The sequence below is a fragment of the Osmia bicornis genome, chromosome 10 (assembly GCF_907164935.1).
Source record: "Osmia bicornis bicornis chromosome 10, iOsmBic2.1, whole genome shotgun sequence".
In the NCBI taxonomy this organism is placed as follows: domain Eukaryota; kingdom Metazoa; phylum Arthropoda; class Insecta; order Hymenoptera; family Megachilidae; genus Osmia; species Osmia bicornis.
Window position 1 is genome coordinate 3636319 of NC_060225.1, and position 22955 is coordinate 3659273.

General features: G+C 34.1%; 1 protein-coding gene and 1 long non-coding RNA gene across 2 annotated transcripts in view; one reads left to right on the forward strand and one right to left on the reverse strand.

Annotated features, from left to right (window-relative positions):
• The first annotated feature begins 228 nt into the window (after positions 1–228).
• Positions 229–13042, forward strand: LOC114874345. The gene is made up of 3 exons (XR_003789092.2): positions 229–401; positions 12578–12754; positions 12907–13042. It is a non-coding gene; the product is annotated as an uncharacterized LOC114874345 (long non-coding RNA).
• The window catches only part of LOC114874344 (voltage-dependent calcium channel gamma-7 subunit), a 31134-nt gene continuing 10201 nt past the window's right edge, over positions 2023–22955 (reverse strand). Inside the window, exons 2-10 of the mRNA XM_046287587.1 lie at positions 18973–19119; positions 17919–18778; positions 8691–8783; positions 8036–8179; positions 7358–7446; positions 6871–7026; positions 3723–3935; positions 3465–3640; positions 2023–3145 (exon numbers count right to left, since the gene is read on the reverse strand). Coding sequence (XP_046143543.1) covers positions 3476–3640; positions 3723–3935; positions 6871–7026; positions 7358–7446; positions 8036–8179; positions 8691–8783; positions 17919–18258 — 1200 coding nt within the window. The 5' untranslated portion in view covers positions 18259–18778; positions 18973–19119 and the 3' untranslated portion in view covers positions 2023–3145; positions 3465–3475. The remainder of the gene's footprint in view (positions 3146–3464; positions 3641–3722; positions 3936–6870; positions 7027–7357; positions 7447–8035; positions 8180–8690; positions 8784–17918; positions 18779–18972; positions 19120–22955) is intronic.

Genomic DNA, 22955 nt, shown 5'->3' on the forward strand with positions numbered 1-22955 from the left:
CACGTATTAAAATATCTTTTGCTTAAAAAATACTTTATTTATGTTTCTTTTTTCGTTTAATTAGCAGCTTTTTTTTGTTAAGCAGTTCTGATTATAAGAGGTATATATTTATTACTAAAATTCAAAGAAATTATAAAATACAATTTTGAATTTTGAATTCCACGAATGCTGATGAGACGCCATCTTCCCTCTCTCCTCCCATAAGGAAGGAAGTTCGAAACGCGTCATTTGTTGCGGTCGTTCAAAGTGTGGTAATTAATTAGTTGTTTTAAATGAATTAAGTTCTAAATTCAGTGTAAACTAACTTTTGTTAAAGTGTGGATTTTGTTTTTTGTGTTATTTTTGCTGTTCGCTGCAGTTCTGAGCAATTCTGATGGAGAAAAATGTCCAGTTCGTAGAAGGTAAGGGTTTAATACATCAACATTACTAACTATGACAATCAATCGTTTTTTATATTTTCTATATATAGCATGCATATTTTCATGATAATAGAATATTTATTTTGTTTGATGTATTTAAGAACAAACTTATTAATCAAGTTATATATGAATTTTGCCAAAAAATCATTGCATTTATTTTGAAGAAACTTTATTGTACAAATTGTAAAGTTCAGACAAGCTTATCATCACTTAATATATAATCAATAAATTCCTATTAAATGCTAGTGAACATGTATTATTTTATAAACAATGGCAGCTTTGTAAGAAACATGCTTCTTTTTTTTGTCCTTAGACAAAATATTATGTTTGTTATATTGTGTTGCCTTTGTCACGGTTCATGGTGTCAAAATTATTCAGTTTTATCTTATCCTTCTTATAGACTACCACATAGTCTTGGTATCTTATAATTAATGTTATAATTTAGAGCATTATAAATATATAATGCAAAACAATTTTTCTTTGGCAATGTATTCTATACCACATATTATATTACATTGCAAATATTGCATGTATGTACAAGTAGGTTTTCGAGAATTACAAGATGTTCTTAGAACAACACATTGTTTCAGTCACATAAAAGTAAAACAATATCTTATAATATAATAAAAGATATTCTTTGATTTATACATGTACTCTTTCAAAATTTATGTTTTAATCATTGTTTTAGAAATTTTGTATTGTATTAACTATCTTAGGATACTCTATAACATTCCACTAAATAATCAAAGTGATTTTAAATTTGTTTCAAATAATTCTATAAGCAATTTAAGTTTAACAGTATATTTAATGTCCCATAGTATATATTTTATCCTTATATAAATAATGCTTAGTAGAATTTTGTATTCTTATGTGATTGAAACAATTTTATGTATTAAAATGTTTTTCTTTTTTTTTTATTACAAAGAAAGAAATTATAAAATTGTGAACATGGTGTGCTATATAATTACATCAAGTTTAATTGTAAAAATTGTTTCATTTAAACATGATTGCTATTGTCAAATTTGATAACAATATTGAACACTAGAGCGGAAACGCATTGGTACATTTTATTCTCCATTAAAAAATTAGCAACAATGTTTAATATTACATAGAACACATATTGCATTTAACCAGACTTGTAATCAATTTTTTTCTTGTTTATGGGTTAACAGTTATTTGATGAAATTTTTTTTCTTAAATCATCAATTATTTAATCAGCGTATAAACTTTTACTTGCAAAATCTCAGTGAAAAATTGACCAGCGTATAAAAAACTTATTTCATGATTATTTAAAGTATTATTAAAAATCTTCAGACCTATTATTGATACAATAACGTTACTCGTTCTGTACAACGAATATGATAAAATTCCTTTTAATCAGTTCGATTGTAAACATGTTTATAATATCATTAAGAAATCAACGAGTTCCAGTTTTGTAATTTTTCACAATTCCTTTTTTTATAACTGTGCTAAAAAATGCCTCTTAGCATCCCAGTCTTCTCTTTATTTTTATTCACAATTCTGTGGACATCTTTTGTGATAATTTCTTTATTACGTATAGTAATTTAACATTAATTATAAATTAAGCATTGCAGTTAAAAAAATTAATTTGGAATCGTTTAAAATTATTTAGGATTTTAATTTTGCAAATTGTCACAATTGGAAATAAATATAGAGTTGCGAATAGGAACAGTAGAATTAAAATTCGAATTATATTTTTTAAAATTTGTGTGTAAAAAATAATTCCATTTCAGACAATATAGAAAACAAAAGATTTTCACAGTAACAAAAATTCAGGTGTTCCACGATTACACATATCGCAATTACAACGAATATATTAATACTTATACAATTATACCGATTGATCGATTCACAGTCTCGATTTTAATTAACTTTGGCAGATATAGATTGCAGTCTTTTAAACAAACATCTTTCCTTCCTTTTGCAAGGAAACAGGAACCAATATAAATAATCTTAATACCTATAAGATCGTTATCGCAGCAATAATCATGAAATTTGTCTCTCCCAAATCCAGTGATTTCCTTTTTAATTTCCATACTTCTGTCTCTTTCCTGTACACTCACATTAAAATTTCACGAATCACGTGAATGATCATTTACATCTCGATTCGTTCAATTAATCCTTAAGTTCATCCACGTGTCCCTTTTATCTCGTTCATATTTTTCATCGCCAACGGTTCATTTTCAACAAATTCACACTCTTCTTGTGTTCAAGCGAGAATCCGAGCGTTAGCAGTTGATTAAAAGCCTTTTAAAACTGGTGAAACTTTCTTAGAACATTCATCGAATTAAACGAGTCATTGATTTACCTTTGAAAATGTTCACCGTCAAGAGAACTATAAAGTTGGACATGTTAATTACAGTCGAAGCACTTTATCGTTCGTGGATTAATTCCGTTTCTTCGTTCACTTATTTTCATCGGTGACGAGCGAATTACTTGCCACGGGATAGTTCTTCGATAGCTCCAAGTTCTTCGATCGATAGCCATTCGATAATTCATCGATCAAGCGTTCCAAGCTTCGTTTGTTTCCGCGTCGATTGTCGACGAGTCGTGAACGATGAAAGGCTTCCGGTCGCGTTGCAAGGTGTCTCGTTAAAAAATCGACCGGATCCGTTCAATCGCCGACTAGGTCGTGGTCCTCTTCGGTTTCCGTTTCCTCCTCCTCGTCGTCGTCGCTTTCAACGCTTTGTACCAACCGCGCGTATCTTTCGAGAAAGAAAGAAAAAGGATATTGAATTGAATTGATCCTTTGAAACACATTATTATATTATATCTGATAATTGACGAATGTTGTATGGTGACTATGATCGCTCAATTTATTTTGCAATTTTGTTAGTTGTAAAATAATTGTTTTTAGAATGAAATATTGGAACATTTATTAGAATAAAATATTAGAATAATTAGAAAATAATAAAATTTAGAAAATTAAGAAAGCAGAAAATATTAGAGTAAAATATTTTAATATTACAAATATTATTATGGAATATAATGAAAGAAATAAAAAATGTAATTTAAATGTTATACCTGACGGTATATCAGACGGGAGTCGTTTTCCTCAACGTATCGAAACTCCATTCGCTACCCCTAACGGGTGGTGGTGGTGGTAGTGGTTCGTCTAGATCAAAGGTCACGAATTCGTGTTGAACACTCGGGCTGTATTCCTCTTCCTCTTCCTGGAGCACATCAGCTGTTGTACTAACCTATGTTTAATTAAATGATTATTTTTAGAGAGCAAAGTTATAAAATAAAGATTCTTTCTTAGTACTAATCCGAATCGCTTACTGTCTGGGTGGTAAGATCTCTGGGAAATTGTCTGGAATAGTCATGGTAGTCCAAATTTGGCGGTGGTGGCAAAAATTCGTCGAAATCGACGTGATCCACGGAATCCCTGCTGAAAAAGTATCTCTTCTGATGCCTTTCGCACAGGAAACCACTGTGACCTATTGTCGCATGATTTGCATGATGCACGTGGTGATTGTCTAAGTGATACACACCCTGAAAAGAAATGTTATGGAAAAAGAAAAGATGTTCTTTCTATAAAATGAAAAGTGTTTGCAGCATTTAAATGCAAAACGAAATTAATCAATAACAAATTAATCCATTTTGATGATCAAAGCATTAACTGTTATAATAATGATAGATAATGTTCAAGAATTAATTTTATTTTTATAAACAAAATTTTTATAATTGATTCTATGCTACTGGAATATATTAATCACAAGAGATATTGTTTCCGCTTTACGTTGGTTTTGCATTTAAAATTGCGCTCAATACTAGAGGCGTTAAAGGTGCATTGTTTCGGGGGGGGGAGAAGGGGTAGTAGGTCGAATGCATAAAAGATACATTAAACCCTAATTTGCATAATTATCATGCGCGTGTTGCAGAAAAAATAGTTCCGGTTCTCGTTTTCATTGTTTCTAATTTAAAATACATGAAAATGTAGCTGGTGTTGGTGTTAAATAAACAGTGACACTTTTTAATAAACTTTTTCTTTTCTTATTTTCTCAAGTCTTCCATGACTTTTATTACAATATAGGATAATTACTGTTGACGTTAATAATTTATTAAAGTTATTTCAATTTATAGATAAATAAGATGAGAAAGGTAAATAAAATATATTTTACTATCAAAAATTGTTAAAATACCGAGAAGAAATATGTTATTTGGTGCAACGACTTGATTAATGGCCGGTATATGGTTGACCTATTCTACTTGCAGTTTCTTATTGCCTGGAGAGTGGTGTACTTCTACCACTGACGGGGATAAATCAAGCAAGAATGAATAAACAGAGACTGGAGAGAGATCACTGTACATTGTGAATTGTTCTCTTTCTTTTCTGTTTCTTCTTTCTTTTCTGCTTTTTCGCGCCCTGTTCGTGTTTATCATGTTTTGTCAGTTTCCATTCATTGCTGTGTTTGTTTTATAATTCATCTTTTCTTACACATTTTTTTTGGTTAATGGTTATTCTTTGGAATTTATATTAGATTTCTTTCTCAGTTATCTTTATTTATTTCATAAGGAAATAGGTTTAATCGTGATGGGAAGAGATAATCCAAAAGCACAATTAAATATTTTTTAATTCAAAATATTTTTCATCCCTAAAACAGAAATCAGAGAATACTGAAATGGAGGGAATTTTAATTTTAATCAGATTACCTTAGATTCAGTTGAAATTTTGAAAAGGATGGAATATAAAAGTGCAGTGCTTTAGATAGCTCTAGATGGTTTAATGAAATTCCAGGGGAACGCAGCTCCTAATCTCTATCCCAATTTTGGTCCAAATAAAATAAAATAAGAAAATTTTCTTTTTCTCTAAAACTAAATACATATTGCGATATACAGTGAAATAAAATTTTACAATGTAACATTGCAGAATAATAAATTATTTTTAGCAAAGAATGTTTAGTGAAGTTCTAATATTTAAAATTTTATCTCGGCCCTCTTTCGTTCAAAATGAACAAATTGGAATCATTGATGGATTGGATGTAATATACGGAATAAATGGCAGGTAGAATGTGAATTTTTGCTTTGTACGATAAAACGTACTTACAATTAGTCAGAAAAAGTAGAGAGTATCGTTTGTTTCGTGATAGGATGGCGTTGTGCAAATAAGATCTCAAACACTCGAGCACCGAGAGCCAGTGCTCCGCGTTCCGTTTCGTTTTCATTCGGTGTCTGTTTACTAGTTAAATGTAATTTACCCCTAGCAGCCGGATTGCAATTCAGTTAGAGTAAGTCGCTAAATTTACTTCAAGTCAGTTAATAGCCCACCTAAGATTTAATTGCGCCATCGTGAAAAGCATCAAAAGAATTTATCCGTTCATTCGTTTTCTTACTCACCAATCTCACTGAAACTTATTTCTCCTATACTTCTCTAAATAACAAAAATTAGAATTTTATTTTACAATTTAAATTTATTTTCGAGAGACTTCATATTCACCCCTGATCAATGCTCAATTTATGAAAATTTTAATGCCATTATTTGAAAAATTTTAATATCTTCATTGGAAATATTTTAATATCTTCGCTTGACAAATTTTAATATCACCGTTGGAGGCTTTTTGTTTTCGCGAATTTCTATGACCGCTTGTGAAATGATATGCAGATGAGGGTTTAATAATAATTAAGCGAGCTATTCAACTTGGACAGAATATTTAACGAATTATGTTTCAGTTCAGACGGATCTTTCGCTGGGTGTATCAAAATTATCCGAGTTATTCGTAATAATTAGTTCAGTGATATAAGTACCTACATTTCATAGAAGTTTAATTATCCCGGAATATCGTAATTACGAGACTGATGGAAGTGTCACAGAGGAGCTTTTCCCTTTTCACTGAAATTTATCTTCCCTCAGAGATAAACTTTATTACATCGAATTTTGCAGTTTGTACAAGAAAGAGTTAAGCCGCGTAGATATTTAACTAATTGCAAGCTAGAAGTCCATTTGCGCGAAGGTTTTACTTGGCCGTTAAAACCTTTGAATCTTTCAGAGAAGAAGTTATCTGCTTTAAAATTCTCTGAGAATCTTACGAAAACACTTGTAGCTGATAAAAAGATTGAAATAAAAATTGCAATTGGAAACTTGTACGAACCATTCAGAACCAAAGGGGTGCAAGTAACATTTTAAAAAAATTTTTGAATTAAATAATAAAAAATAAAAATGAAAGTATCATCTGTATCTCTTTAATTTTAAGTGGTTCATGTATCATTTCTTACAAAAGTTCCCTTATTAAAAAGAGATTCTAATTTGCATACACTGTATAATTTGATCACTTTGATACTCTGCCAAAGAAAGGTAAATAAATTGAAATTGGCCAAATGAAAACTTCGAAAGGGATGTTAATTCTGTCCAAGTTTTTTCAAAGCACCTGTGATAAAACTGTAGAGTGTGTCTTATGAAATTGTAAGAAAAGAAGCTGATACTACCAACCCCGTAATTTTTTCGCCTGGAATCTCTCCGTACCAGTTCTTTTTGGTGCCAAGAGATATACAAGAAAATGGCGTAAGTGCCAGCGACTTCGGTCGTGATGAAGCCACTCACGTACAGCAGAAATGAGAATCCGTACCTGTAGGTGAAGGGCGGTCCCTGAAATCGCAAGATTGCGACGATGGTGTTCATTCGTATGAGCACGATACGGATAAGAAGCAATCTAAGCTGCCAGAGAAAATATAAAATCGAGAATTTCATATCTTACTTTCGTTGCTCCGTATATTACTTTCGCGTGGAAATCGTGCTTAGATCGTAATTTACGTTTAAATTCATTTATTTCACTCGATAGACAAAATTTAGATTCCTTATCGTTTTATAAAAAAAATTTTCAGCTGTAAAATTTCTGCTAGTTTAATATATATCTTTAATAACTTTCTGCGAACAAAAGGAAATGCTTAAGCCATTTAGAAAGCCATATTTCACTGACCTGAAATGACGACCTTGGTCTGAGCTTACTGCCAACCTCAGCTTTGAACACAGATATGTACATCACCATTCCCACCAGCATTAACAAACCTGAAAGAGAAACTGATTTAATAACTTAAGCTTTATCTCTGTGCACCAGTTCTCGCGACAATTTCACGGAGGCTGGCCAGCTTACGTAATGGGATTATTTCAATTTTAATCCGTCTTCGTACTTCCTCTCACTTACCAACCTACAAATTTTATACAAATTTATCTAATCGATTTTAGATTTAGTATGAATTTCATATTTTCATTTATCATTTCCAAAAGATTCTTTCCAATTTTTCCATAATTTATAAATGATCAATTATGATAATTATGGTAAAAATTTGGAACAAATGATTTGTTAATATCTTTTATTTTTGCAAGGTTTAATTTTTTCAATCCATCCATCAGTTTTATAACGTGTAACTTTTGAACAGATGGATTCCTAGAATAAAAGCTTGTACTTATTTTTGAACTTTCGAAAAAATCAATAATTTTGTGTACCCGAAAGTAAAGTTAAGCCAAGAATTTTATTTCTGGTATCATTTTATAAGACCTTATAGTTGTTCCGGTAGTTGTGTTCATGATCCCCGAAAGAAAGGTGATACACGCAAAGTAGTACGTATGATATAAGCCGGTGTACTTTATTGCTCACCGGAAACTATGAAGACCACTCCGGCGACAAAGACGCAAAGTCTGTGTCTCGGGTGAGTAACGTGAGCAGTGAAGTAACAAACTTCAGCCAGCACCAGCAGCGATGTTGCAGCGAAGAAGAACATCGCCGACTTGGTAACTGCGTCTGCGGAGAAAAAATATGGCTATGAACGGGCCGAACGAATGGGAAAAGTTGACGAGGAAATTTTTTTCTTCTCTCTCTCTTTTCTCCCTTCTGCCAAACTATTCTTCCGTTATTATACGAAAACATGAACGCCCCAAAAACAAGCGAAAAATTCCTGGAATTCAATCGGTATACCTTTAACCAGAAAAGAATCTCTTTGATGAGAGCTCGGGGGAAAAAAAGTACCGATAGGATAATTCCCTTCAATTTCACGTTATCCGGACCAGTTGAATTTTTTCTTTTCTCCATGATAAAATGAAAATCGAAAAACGGGGAGGGTGAAATTGTCGGATCCAGTTTATCGTGGCAGGTAGATTCTACTGGCTGAAAGCATTTTTCCGCCGAATATTTTACGGCCGTGTCACACTCCAGTCCAGCCGGTAGACAGAGGACACCTAATCAACCACCTTCAAAGGCACGCGTTTCCCATTCCATTTGTCTCATGATGCCGGTTTTCTCTCGTTCTACTCACATGGTATTGCCATGGTCGAATCGCTCGGATCCGGGCTGTACTCCTCGTTCGGGAAATAGTCAATGCTCGAACATTCGTATTCCATACGAGAGCCTGGAAAATAAAAGCAAACGATTCATAGTATCGCCGGTATAGCATTCTACCGGTAGATCCTTTTTGTAACACGTTAATCTGGAAATTGTTCAATAGCAAAGTAAACGACTTTTTCATTTTTGGTCACGGGCTCGTTGAATCGCGTGCATGCAGTGTCGTTCCGTTCAGCTACGGTTTAGCTTTATGGCTCTTTCATTTTGCATTCCATTGTCGAGGAAACAGAGGCAGACGGGTCGTTAGTTATGCCGCGTCGCGTTGTTTCTCACTTGCATACGTTACGTACAAAAGGCATAAATTAGACGTCGGAGCCGTTTTATGAATCGCGGTTACTGTAATTGCGCCCCTAATTTCTTTTTGCCAACGAAACGGTCTGAAAGACGATACGTTAAAGGGTTAGTACTAAGAAAAAGAGTACTAAGTCAAAAGTAATTACTTTCCACACAGAAAATACTTTTATGTAATATCAATCTTTGAATTAAATTATATTGCTTTTGTTTTTGAGAACGATAATTTAGAAAGGTTGCAAATAAAATTGTTTGCGTTAGTACAAAGAGGAAGTTAGATGAATTTAAAATGAAAAGAGAAAGAAATGGAGAAATGTCATTTCTGCGTCTGGAACCAGATGAATTATTCGATCTTTCTCGCGATCGTCCAAGTAAAACCAAGCCTTTTTCATTTCTCCCGCGGGTTTGAATTTAATTGAAACGGAGGAATCCGTGACCTGTGAACTCTGAACGGTTTTGATGCTGGTTATTAGACTGGAGTTGGTCGCAACGATTCTGTTTTATACGATTTGATTTAACACGATCGATAGCAACTTGCCGTGGCGGGTATTATATCCTCCTGTTGGTACTAAACTTCCGTTACTAACCGGAAATAAAACGCAAGATACGTTTCTGGTTTAATACCCCGAAGAAAGTTCTATGATTAATGTGTTTGTAGATCTTCCTCATCTCGGAACTTCCAGCGTTTAATAAACAACAGTCAAACTTATCTAATTGTAAATAATATTAGTAAGTTTCAAATTGTTGATTTTATAGAGAAATAAAAAATATTTCGAATAGAGATGCAAGCGGCAGTGAATATTGCAGTCATGAAAATCCAACTGCGATCGGTAAATTTTATTGGAATTCTTCTTTCTATAGCGATATTTCGTATTTTACGGATTTGCTCTCGTAAATCCTGCAAATCAGTATGAAATCGTGAATATACGATACTCGTAAAGTGCTCAAAAATCTGTTTCATCGTCCATCCTATGGAATCAAAATCCAAAAATATGAAATCAATCGACTAGTATGCACTTGTTTTATCGAACAAATGTTCCGCTCATCTGTGAAAACGATGAAGAATATGGGATAAAACATATATTCAAACGATTTTCGAATAAAATATTGTACACTGAATCTCAAAAAAGTATTGGCACGTTTCGAATAATCGCAAGAAAGCAGAGTGTGCCAATAATTTTTACAACCATTGTAGATGTTGTAGGACGATTTGTTTCAATAATTTCTTTGGAATAAAACGAAATGTTTATTAAATATTTCATCACCGTAAGCTGTAAAATATTTCCCTCCGTGAAAGCAACGCCAAGTTAGAATAGGTGATAAAGCACGCTCCTGTTTTCACCGTATTTACCTTCGATAATTATCGTTAACACATTCGAGACCAGCGATGCAGTGTACGTGTTCTACACTATCTGTCCGGTGCAACCGACGATGCACCAGATGCATCTTGTACAGAAATTAATATTATCAGCCGGTACATGCAAAATTGTGGGTCAAATAAGATCATAGAAGAGTGACATAATAATAAATCTTTATATAGCCATTTTCCTGAAAGTTTACGTTATCAAATCATAACTCGAACTTTACATATGTATTGTACATCGAAATTTATTATGTTTGTTATAATTTGCAATTCGCCATTTTGTATTAGAAATATCGATTAATTATTTATGCAGTCTTTTTTATTAATCTTTAAGCTTTAAATTGATATAGCACAAGTGTTATTTTAAAATACTTTTGTGTCATGAAATTGTGTTGGAATTTATTTCTTAGCATGTCTGACTAATTATATGTTTGCACTACTTACTGCAGACTACTTGGTACTTATTAATACGATTTCATGACAAAACTATCTCAAAGTAGTACTTATGATACATCAATTTAAAGCTTAAAGTTTGAGGAAAATTACTATGTAAACGTTTTGTCAATATTTTTAATCCAAAATGGCTGATTCTTGATCGAAAGAAACGGTAGATCAACCGACGTAACTTATCCATTATTTAACAAGCTAATTAACTTGGCAAATATATTGTTTTATATGTAATCTCCTTAGATTAATATTCAAACTACTACAAATTCTGAACTGATTAAAAAATATCAAATTCTACTGCATGCGCCAAGCAAGATCGAAATCCTGTTTCTGCTCAGAATTCCGAATACACTCGGAGGTGTCGTATCTAACTATGAAAGCGTTTCTAAAAATTATCCACAAGGGAGCATAAAGCGAGGACTTTTATAGTTACGCGAAGAGCCGAAGGGACTATGGGATTGTCAAAGGGGGAACGGGGAATTGGGCTGGCAGGCGTGGAATAGTCATTTCCGGTTCGTGCCGGAAGTCGGCCGTATTGCCTCCCTTCGACGGCTGAGAATCGATATTCCAGGTTCGTTGCCGACGTGCCCACTGACAGAAGCATATAACAGAAATAATAACTCGCCATTCGTGTACACTGTACACTGTTCTGACCACTGTTCAACCGTGACCGAGTAACCGGACGTAGAGGATTCTTTTTGGCAACTTCTCATTTCGATAATTTCCTCCTTCTTTCCAGTTACAACTCGTTTATACTTCTCCCAAAGGAGAATTGTTTGCTCCGTCGAGTTTTTAAAACTGCAAAAACTTTCGTGTATTGTACGCCGTCCAATTTTCGATGTTTATGAAAATATTTTCCCCTCGGCTAATAAGAAGTTTCGCGGAATGAAGAATTAAAGCTGCTCGCGGGAGAATTGTTTTTTTCAATTTACGGATTTCCCTCGAGCTTTATATGTTCTAATTTCTTCCCGTGCTCGTTAAAAATGCGAACAAATAGTAAATGATTATTTATGGAAAGCGTTTGTTGATGCCGACTTACATACCTCTCGTTTACGAGCCACTTCACGCTTTTTTATCTTCCGTAATTTTACATGCAATCGTATATTCTGTGTGATTATAATTCTTACTCATTAGCATAACATGTCAGCGTCGGGTTGTTAAGGACACGTCTCTTCCATAACGAACACATTTTATCATGCACGCTGGAATTAAAGGGTTAATTGTAGCACGTCCAACTTTCATTATTTCAATTAAACCATGCGTGACTCAATAACAGTGAAATGCTTATTAATATTAAAAGACTGCGAACACCGTAGATATTATTTTTATTTATTTTATTCACCCGGCGAATATCTAGTTCGTAGTAATCGATGGTGTTAAAAACTCTATTAACACGTTCGCTGCGAATACCGCAGTTGAGCAAATAAAATATTATTAAAAATATTAATAATTCCAGCGGGTGAGGTGTTAAATTCGTGACCCCTCCTATCCCCAATGTATTAAATTCTTTCACCATGGAGATTCGATTATATTATTTTACGTCACTTTTCCATATGCAAAACGAGAAGAGTAATCAAATCTCTGATAATCAAATACGAATGGGGCGCAAGTTCCCTTTAGAAAGAAAACTTTTTCAATCTGCGAGTGTAATTGGAAAGCATATCGTAAGCATTTTAATTAAAAGAGTTTCCATTTCTTAGATCTCACACGAGCTGGAACGAAGAAGGGGAAGGATAAGCTTCTTTTTCCCCTTCGTCTTGATTTTCTGATGGGTCAGTTCAAAGGAAAGAAACCAGCCACACGAGACAGCCTCGGCTCGAGATAAAGTTTACAACGAAATTGGATCATCTAATTTATAACTGCGATGGAAGAAACAGGTACGTTGTGTGAGCCCTATACCCCGGTGTGATATTATTTAACATCAGCTTGGCTAATTGGTACAAACGGGTCGGGCTACCTTGGTACATATTACCAAGACTCTAAGCCAAGCACGATTACTCTATTAAACGTCTGGAAACATTTGTCACAGAGCTGGAGTTTTAACGTCACGGCTTCGCAGCAATCCATGGCCCTTGTACTCGATAACAACGGTATCCGATTCAACTGCTTCGAATCTGGAGTCACGTTCACGGGTTATCAGTTTTAATGGGACGGTGTCTTCTGATGTTTCATCTACAAGGTAAGTGACTCTTTGCAATATTCTTTCTCTTGAAAGGTTCGTTATTTTGTGATTTTCGATGTACGGTCTATTTTGGAATTAGCATAGTCACTGTTATTTCATATAACAATTAGAACCATAATTTTGATTAATTTGGGGAGAATCTCAATTTTAATATACTATAATACATTATTTATTTCTGATAGGAAAAGTTGATAACAATTATCTATTGAATTTTTTATACAAACAAAAAGTGTTTACTATTGTTTTCATTTTCTACATTTTGCACCGTTTCTTTAAACATATTCTTCTAATTTATGAAACTCTTTCGTTTAAAAATTGTACATTTAAATTTAATTTTGGAATTACAATTGAACCAAGGGTTAAGGATCTTATCCATAGTAAAAAAAAAAACAATTTATAAAAACATATAGCATTAACAGTAATGTGTTATATTCTTCTTTTATCAAATACACTAATAAAGACGATTGTTAAGTATTCAACGTTTAAGAGGATTTCTAAGAAACAATGATCTCTTTAACCGAACCGTCATTATCTTTCACGCAATTTTCCTCCCTTGTTCTTTTTCTTCTGAGCAAAGAAAAATTCATGTCCTTTCGTCCGCGATAAGAAGTTATCCGATGGTTAGATGAGGAGGAAGCTCTCCCATCGGTACTTCTATTTCTTTTTCGTTTATTTCTTTATCAGTTGGTATAGCCGGGGGCATCGTTGCTGGTAGGCGTGGAGCTACTAGAGACCGAACGATGGTGGCTGAAGCAGTCCGGTTTCCGGTGCCCTCGGTAACGAGTCATTTCCGACCCACTGTACTCGTCTCCTTTAGACCGACTCCCACCCCATTGCGTTATTCCCATCGAGAGATCTGGACCGGAATCACAGAACGCTTCGCGAATATTACCGGTTAAATGCTTTCTACCCTCGTCTCTACGGAGGGTAAATCTCAGCTGGTAGTAAGTGGATAAAAAAAAAAGATAGAATAAGAAACGTTTGCAATGGGAATTGGGGATGGTTCGTAATTGTTTCACGAGGAATATTGTGTTTTATTGATACGGGTAATTGTCTAGAAGTTATTTGTTGATCGCGATGTTTAATATTTGAAACATAGGAAGTTTGATAGAATTTAATGACAGAAAAGTATTGCAAAATAGTATTTATAGTATACCAATTTCAAGTTTAAGATTCTATGAAAATAATTGCATAAAAGTTTCGTCGATATTTTTAATATGAAAGGTGTGGTTGCGAATTATAAGGAGCAGTGATCGATTTTGTACCATATAAAGTTTAAGTTAGATCTGGTTTATGTCATCACAGTTTGATGACATAAAAGAATCATAAAGTATCGCTTATAGTATATCAATTTAAAGTTCAAAGTTTAAGGAAAACAACTATGTAAATCTTTTATCAATATTCTTCATACAAAATGGCTGGTAGTATACATTTTGAGTTAGGTCTGGTTCGTATCATTATGAATTCATGATATAAAAGTATGGTAAAATAGTACTTGCAGTATATTAATTTAAAGCTTAGAGTTCGACTAAAATAGTTACATAAAGATTTCGTCAATATTCTTAATATAAAATGGCGGATTCTTCATTGAAATTCATAAATGATAAAATTCATATGTAGGTTAATAAGGTTACAATTAATGTAACAGAAACGAGGAAAAGAAAATAGGTATTATATTATAAAATAGCAAAATGAAGATATTATACAGCATAGAATATTTCATCGTGACAGAGTAAAATCCTTATCACGTAGCACAGGAAATAACATTTCATTATATTACATTACACGTACAGTTATATATCTAATTCTGTTTCGTTCCATTGTGAGATAGCAAAGTGAAATGGCAAAACGCTTTCTGAGTATTATGAATTAAATGCCATTCCGTTGTATTCTCTGGGGAAGAGAAGCTTCTGCGACAGAAAAATCTTCAAAAGCTTGCAATCAGTTATCAAAGGTGTACTTGAATAGTTCAACTAACAATAAGAATTGTATTCTTTTCAGCAGATTTGTATTCTTTTCTTCAAATCATTGGAATATTTTTCCATTATCTTTCTATTTCTATAGTTGAAGAAACAAACATTGATAAAAATTCATCAGGAAAAGTATTTAATATTCAACTTACAATTAAATGTGTGTATTTTCTACAAGCTTTCTAAATTTTTGTTCTGTTTCTTTCTGAATATTACGAATACAAATATTTACATTGTAAATGTTATATAAATAGAATGTATTCGATTGTTGGCCGTAACGAAACATTTACTATGTCGAGAAAGGACTGCAAATTATAGCGCAGGAATATCTTCCTAGTATCACGACTACGTTTAGACATTAATATGCAAAGCTTGAAGCACGTAGAGCTACGTGTCCAGCGATGCAGTTAAGCCTGGTCCAGCATGCATTTCGCCAGCGGTGTCGCAAACTATGGAAGTTAACAGAAAATAAAAAGATTTATAATTTTCATGCACGAGGAATAAGTAATACGTGGTGGTGTGACCGCGGAATTAATGTTCCTAGAAAAACAGGTAGAAAAAGGGTGTTTTATTATAGCCAAAGAGAACAATTCACAATGTGAAATGAATAAATGTATAGAGTATAATTTTAGAGAATTTTGGAACTTTTTATTTTTAATTATTCAGTTTCAAATTTCAAAAAATTAACCTGTTGAATATTAATTAATATCTTCTATATTTTCCCTTATTTTTGTATACAGAAATTGTGACATTTTTTTAACGGTTTCCTTTTTAAACAGAAAAACATTTATTAAAAAACATTCATAAGATTTTCCAAAAAAAATTAATTCTTATAGATGGATGAATATTTCTTCTGGCCTCTTAAGTAGAAAATACCTAATGGTCCTAAAATATTATTCATGAAACGAAAGTTAGGAATCAAAAAAGGGTTAAAATAATCAGAATATGAACATACTTCATGATTTCGCGTGGGAAATTTAAAAAAAGAGTCGCGACGAGCAAATTCTAGCAGAAACAGACGCCATTATTCAGCCATAAGGGTCCCACGTATTAAAGTCGGGCTAGAACGTTACTCCTGGGATGTCGTAAGTCTTGTCGGTTAAATATTCAAGAAAACTACGCAAAGCGGCTATGCAAAGTAGTCAGAGCTGGGAAATGGGCGACGATATCTTCAGTCGTCGAAATGAAGGATCTACTTTTTAATAGTATGATTTTGCTGGTGGTAGACTCTGTAGAAAGCTACTTGATAAAGTGTAAGTAAATATTCTAATGGAATTAAATTAATCATTTAATTCTATTAGGATAATGTGTGCAGCATGAATAGTCACCTAGAATAATATTATAAAGGACACACAGGATATTAAGAATATTTATAAGGAGGTCGAAGAATTTTGGAATATGTTAGAGAGATGCAGAAACTAAAAATTAATTTGCATAATGAAAAAGTAGATATTTTAAGAATGTTTTATGCTTTTATCGATCATAAATCTTGTGTCTTACTTTGTTTTTAAAAAGCAATGGTAGGAATTTCTCAATTTTGAATCTGATGAATGAAAAAATTATTTTCATCAAGCTAAGAAATATTAAAAATCATTAAATTTTTCTGAAAATAATTAGATTTTCAAAAATGCTTTGATTTATTCTCATAAAATATTGAAGTAGTACAAAATTCATAGAGCAAGCGAGTCGTTAGCTAAAAAGCAGTAGGTACTTCCTGTTTCTGAAACGACTGCTCGTTCTGGTCAATAAGCAACGTTGCTTGTAGATGTGATCGTGGCTTTTACTTCTTGACACGGTTCTTGGCTTGGCATAAAGCTCGAAAGAAGCGAAATTAGATTCCTTTAAATACGATTTTCTTCGTGGAAGTGCTTAGGTGCACTTCTAAAGAAAGTCCCAAACAATTTTCAGCCTTTCCGACGATGCATCATTTCTTTGAGAGTTTTTCAATTCCCGTTTATCGTTCTCGTTGCCGTTTCCGTTTCTACTACATGCATCGTTGTTCGGACACGATGCATGAAACATAAACGTATCGGCTGTTACTAGATCGCGAATTTTATAAAAAAGATTGGTAATACCCTTTCGTAGCAATGAAGTTGATTTAAAATGGTTTTAGAGATAAAAAAGTGTTTGTTATTTTATTCTATGGAAAAATTGATAATAAAAGGCATTTTATATGTGCATCATAATACTTATATTTGAGCATTTATTTTTAATCGGTTTAATTATTACTTATTAATAATTCATTAATCAATTACTTAATTACCATTTAATTTTATGGACAAAAATTCTTTTTTTTCTGTATGGTTTTTAGTATCATATTTTTTTCTTCAAAAATTAGTAAATAAATTCCTCTTGGAATAAATATAAATAAATTCCCGCAGTGTCAATGAAATTAAAAATTCATTTTCCTTCCTCCTCGTCCGAAGAAATTACTCGATAATAAAGTTGTTTTTGTTTCCAAGTTAATCTCCGTGACTCGCTTTATCATTATTTTTCTCCTGAACTTTGTAAGCTGATTACGGTTTAAGCTGATTCCAGCAATTATAAGAAATGTTATATTCTGTTTACGGAAGGGATGAAACATTAAGGCGAGTCTAAGCTTTTGAACATTACGGATTTTGATAATATTTTAATACCGCTGACACTTTACACCAAACATGAAATTTATTCGTGTTCCTTCTTATAAATATGCTATGATTTCCAACAATCGTGATGCTAGAAAATGTTTAATCAAGAATGACGAGTTAATTAATCACCATTCTGCTCAAATTCTTATTATGCCTTCAAAATAAAAAAAAATATATTAACTGAAAAAACGACAATAGTTTTCACTTCAATGGTAAAATAAGGGGTGAAATTAAGCGTATAAAGTGAACCGGAAGTACTCACTTATGGCAACGCAGACCCTCCAGAGACCGCTGTAGGTAACTTTGCTGTCAGGCTCCGCAGAAGCGTTCGATGAAGTTTTCGGCAGTTTCTCTTCCGTTAGAAGCCACTCTCCTGTACTGATGGCCACCGTGACAACGACCAGCGATAGCATTGCAGAAAGACCGGAAGCAATACCAAGACCACCACCACCGGCGTTATTGCTGTTACTACCGACAACTACACTGCCACCAGATGCACCGGTAACAACATCCCCAGCACCAGCACTTGAAGAACCGGCACCGCCGAGGCTGTCGCAGCACCAACAACAACAAGACATCACCACGTGCCGCCCTTTTGTCATGGGGGCATCCCACCACTAATAATAACTACCCTCCCTTGTATTTCTCCTTTTCTATTTTATTTGAAACTGAAGAATTTTCTTCTATTTTTTACCCACTGACAAGTCCGCTTTGAGAAACTTCACAACCTGGAAAATTCATCCAGCTTTCATGAAAATTTCTCTATTTTTTATAAAGTCGAAGATCGAAAAGTTGGCAGTTTGGAAAGTTGATCCGGTTTCGACGAAAGTAGAAATTATTGTTCTCTTTATTTCAAGATTTCTTCTTACATCGTTATTTTCAAAGTTATGAATGGAAGTTGGAATCGAGGTCGATATTGGAAAAGTGGTCGGTACTGGATTCCCGTTCCGTTAACACTTTTCATCGATAATGCAGTGGAGGTAACGGGAACAGCTTATTTCCAGCAAAGTCTTCTTTCTTCGCTGTATGGTTGCAAACTTCTCTCTCTATCTTCTTTTGTCGTCTTCCTTGCTTGAAAAGATACGCCGAAAAATTGATCCGTAAAAGCCTCCAAGAGGATCCCTATAAGCAGAGCTATTGGTAAGGGATAGGCTTTCAGGCTTAGCAGCGCCGAATTGTTGATAAAAGATTTCAGGAAGCAAAAACTCGATCTTTTTCGACAGATTCTTCATAAATATTTCTATCGTTTCAGTTGATCGTTGTACAAATAAAATTTATTAGTACAGTCAGAGAAGTTTGCCTTTGAAATATCGTACTAGAAGTTGTCCACATTGGTTGACGTATTCTTGGGTTAGGTTTAAGGAACTCCTCGAAAGCTCCTGAGAATCGCATGGCCTTTTGGCTTTCTAGAAGTTCGCAGCTCGAAGTTCGTCAAGGTAGCGGCAGTCGTCCTTTCTCAAACTCTGCAACAGAAAGCGTCAGTCTAGCTAAGATTTATGAGCTACGTGTGCTGCTGTTGGTCGAAACATTCCCGGAATTTAAGATGCATTAACTGGAATTCGTGAATACTCCAACCTGGTACGTTGGAAAATTTAAATCCGACACCTTGCAATTTTGTCGATCCACGTGAAATTCACTGGAAATTAATTCGCATTCTCGAATAAAAGTTTTAAATATTAAAGCTTCGATGGATATGCAGTTACCTATATAGAGCTTACGATGCACCCGATGCAATCTGAAATGTATGCACCCGGATTGTGATGCAATTAAAACGAAATTCAAATTTCATCGATATCTATCTGGAGCCTCGAAAGTGTATCGAATACACAGTAGAGCTGAAAACAAAAGCACAGATCATTATGATACTGGAATCCGAGGGCGGTCCACGAAGCGTGCAAGAGCCCTATAACAGAGGGCCGCAAGAGCGTCAAGTGTCAAAGGCTCGTTGGATTATCATGCCCTCTTGAGTTAGTCGACTCGGCAATGCTGGAGGATCCTCGACGAGACATATTCTAGCTTTCAGCCAAGAAAAGAGACGACGAGGATTTGAAGGACGGATACAAGAGAAGAGGAGATCTCTGTCGTTCTAATCTCACGCGTACGTCGTTAATCTCTTAATCATAATTGAATCGACGTATCGGCGTATAGAAATGGAACTTTCTAAAGGCTGTGGCTGGTATGAATTTTATAGGGGTTCCTATTAGCTTAATCCTTGAACTCGCCACGGTTCGAGCTTTCTCGAATGCCCTTTGGATCGCGACTTTTCATCAGGCGTTACCTTCTTTCCCTCCTGCCGCCCACTTTTAACCCAGACTCTTATCCCGTCGAGGATTATCGAAGCTCAGACTAGTACCACGGTCGGATCTTTCGATTCGTTCGCGGTGGAAGTCGATTGAAACAAAAGAAAAGACCGTGGAATTGACGTACATTGAACTTCAACATCCGAGAGTCATGCTATATTTCGATTTAGGTCTTTAGAAGGTTGAATTTTTAAAATTGGCAATTTGCTAAAAAGTAAAAAGGCCCAAGTGTTTTGTTGCACCCAGACAGAACTAAATTTAAGGAAAGGGAGTTCTCTTCTAAGTCTTTCATTTATTATGTAAAAAAATATTGAATGTTATTTAATTATATTTAGAATAAATTTCAATTTTTGAATCAAATTTATCAACCAAAAGGCCCTCGAAATCTCAAGGGGTTCGTAAAAATCTATTTTCTTTTTATTCTATATTTTTCAACTTATAAAATTCGATAGAAATCATTACACATCTGTATCATATGCTATTCGATCATCGCGTACTATGTTTAATTAGTGTTGTTGAAAGCATATCGCAACTTTGCTCGATGTAACTCATCGAGGACAAAATTCAACCATTCGGATGGAAATACATGGCTCCCTGTAATTTCGTTTCAGAATTATTTGGTGCGGGGAAAACTTCCAAAGTAATGTTCGCAGGTGCGGCTCGAGGGTGTGTGCAGTAACACGGGTGTCTGCTCACAGGGTGCGAATGCGTGTTGCGGTTTTATCGGAATATCGTTGGATAGAGAGAGAGAGCGATCGAAGTTCCCTAGAATGATTTCACGTGGCAACACGTGACTTCTAGTTTCTACTTTTCAAGTGGATGCTTGATAGTCGAGTGACTTTTCCAAGTTACGAGAGCCGTTGCTCGATACTCGGTTGCTAAACTTGATTGCAAAGTTCGCGTAAGAAGACATCGAGAGCTTCTGCCCCTATCACTTCGGCGTTTCGTATTACTCCTCGCACCGTATGATTCGATTAGTCACATTCGATAGCAGTCTGTTGGAATTCTGTCGGTGTAATTCAAACAGGAGAATAATGTTGCTACTGTTCTTCACGTTATAGTTTTTTTATTTTTAATTTGAATTTTTAGTTCAGTGATTCTTTCATCATTTTTAATTATTTGGATTGTTAGTAAAGTTATTGCAGTATTTCGTGTATTACATTGGACATACAGTGAGATTGAAGTAAGAAAATTTAAAATAACTTCAAATTTTCACGTGTACAATATTGAAGGATTCTCCAAGGTAGACGTGTTTCTCGTCTCACATTTTCAAGCTTTATTTTCTCTACGTGTCTTTCCGAAAAGAAAGACGTGCTACCTTTTCCCCCAACAATGGTATATACCAAACAAGAGAGTACTTACATGCTTTCATATAGACGGTGTTGAAAAAAGTTACAACTAAATTTCTCGTCAAAAGGAATAAAAAGTTATAATAAAAGTGGGTGCTTAAATTCTTTTAAATTGTTTTAGTGTTTGATTTATTCAATTTATTTGATGTTCCAGAAAGAAAGATTGAACAGTTACGTAAAATGATTCGGTGGTGTATGTACATACAAATAGTCGTAAAGTTTCAGAAAATTTTGCGAAACTTTCATGAAAAGTTCTTTTCAAAACTGAGAATTCTTCGTAAGATTCGCGCAACCTACTTCGCGAAAAACGTTTGGCCAGGCTATAAGAAGCTCCTGTACTGTACTGCATCATGAGAATGATTCAACTTCTTAATCTGAGCCGTTTGAGATGCAAATGCACCTTCTTTGCTCTCTTCGCGTACTTTAAAGTAGCATTTCCCAAGCTTCTTTTAAGTTAGGATCAGTCACGAGTTGAAAATTAGTATGCTTCGAAAAGAGAAATCAACTTTCTCTTCGAATACTAGATTTTCGTTTACAAAGCAGCAAACATGTTTCTATTAACATCATAACTACTTCATTTCTTATAAAATTCTAGTTGCAATGTATACTTTCGTTGAAAAAAAAATTTTAGCATATACTGAGAATAATAAAGATGCCTTTTCTTTTTCTTAATTGGAGATTTATTTTTAAATAGTCATGTTAATTTCAAATTTAATTCTAAACGGTATGAAAATAATATGAAATAAGAAATTAAATTAAAATTAGAGCTCTTTCTATGGTCTGTCGTCCGAGAGTTAAGAAGGAATTGATTTGTGGGATAATATTTCTATCAGAGAAATACATTTTCAGATATATTTTCCACTTATTATGCTACAAACATTCCATTTAATTAATGTAAATTTACCGCCTCGTATGGAACGATTGATAAATAGTTTCGTTCATTCGACGTGTATCCTTGTAACGGGAAACATTTCCTCGCCGCGACGAGGGTTCATTTTTCTTTTCGAGAAACTGGTTGGAATCGATCGGTGGTGCTTTGCAGAAAAGCTTCGTTAAGTACGGATAATGAAGCAACGATGAGGCGGAACTGCGGCAAGCGCAAGCAGAGCTGCTCACTCGCGAACCATGCGGTTGAAGAACAAGTAATCGTGCAACCGGTATCATTGCAATCACGTCATTCGACTCTAATTGCAATCGGTTTTCCCATTATTCATTACAGCCACCGAAACAAGGCCATCGTTTATTGGAAAAACGTTCTAACTGAGGACCATTTTACGAGGAAACCTAACTGCTTTCTTTCTTATCAATAAGAAATCTACAAATCTAATATTTCAGTTTCAACGTTCAGATTAAATATTCTGTGCCCTTCCTATTTTTTTAATTTAAGACTTACTTGTTTATTTTTATTAAAACAATAATTAGAAAAGCGTAATACTATTAATAATTAAACAATTCGTTAACTATCGAAGCGCGAACCACGGAGAGGGCCCCAATTTTAATTTAATTTCGTATTTCATATGATTTTTATTTTTTAAATTTTACTCGTATATCTTTCGTAAGTTTGGGTCACGACTGAGTCTATCTCTGTTATTTAGCAAATTTCTGTAGTCGGTCATTAACGAAACTGTGCTCGTCATAAATAGCGTAAGT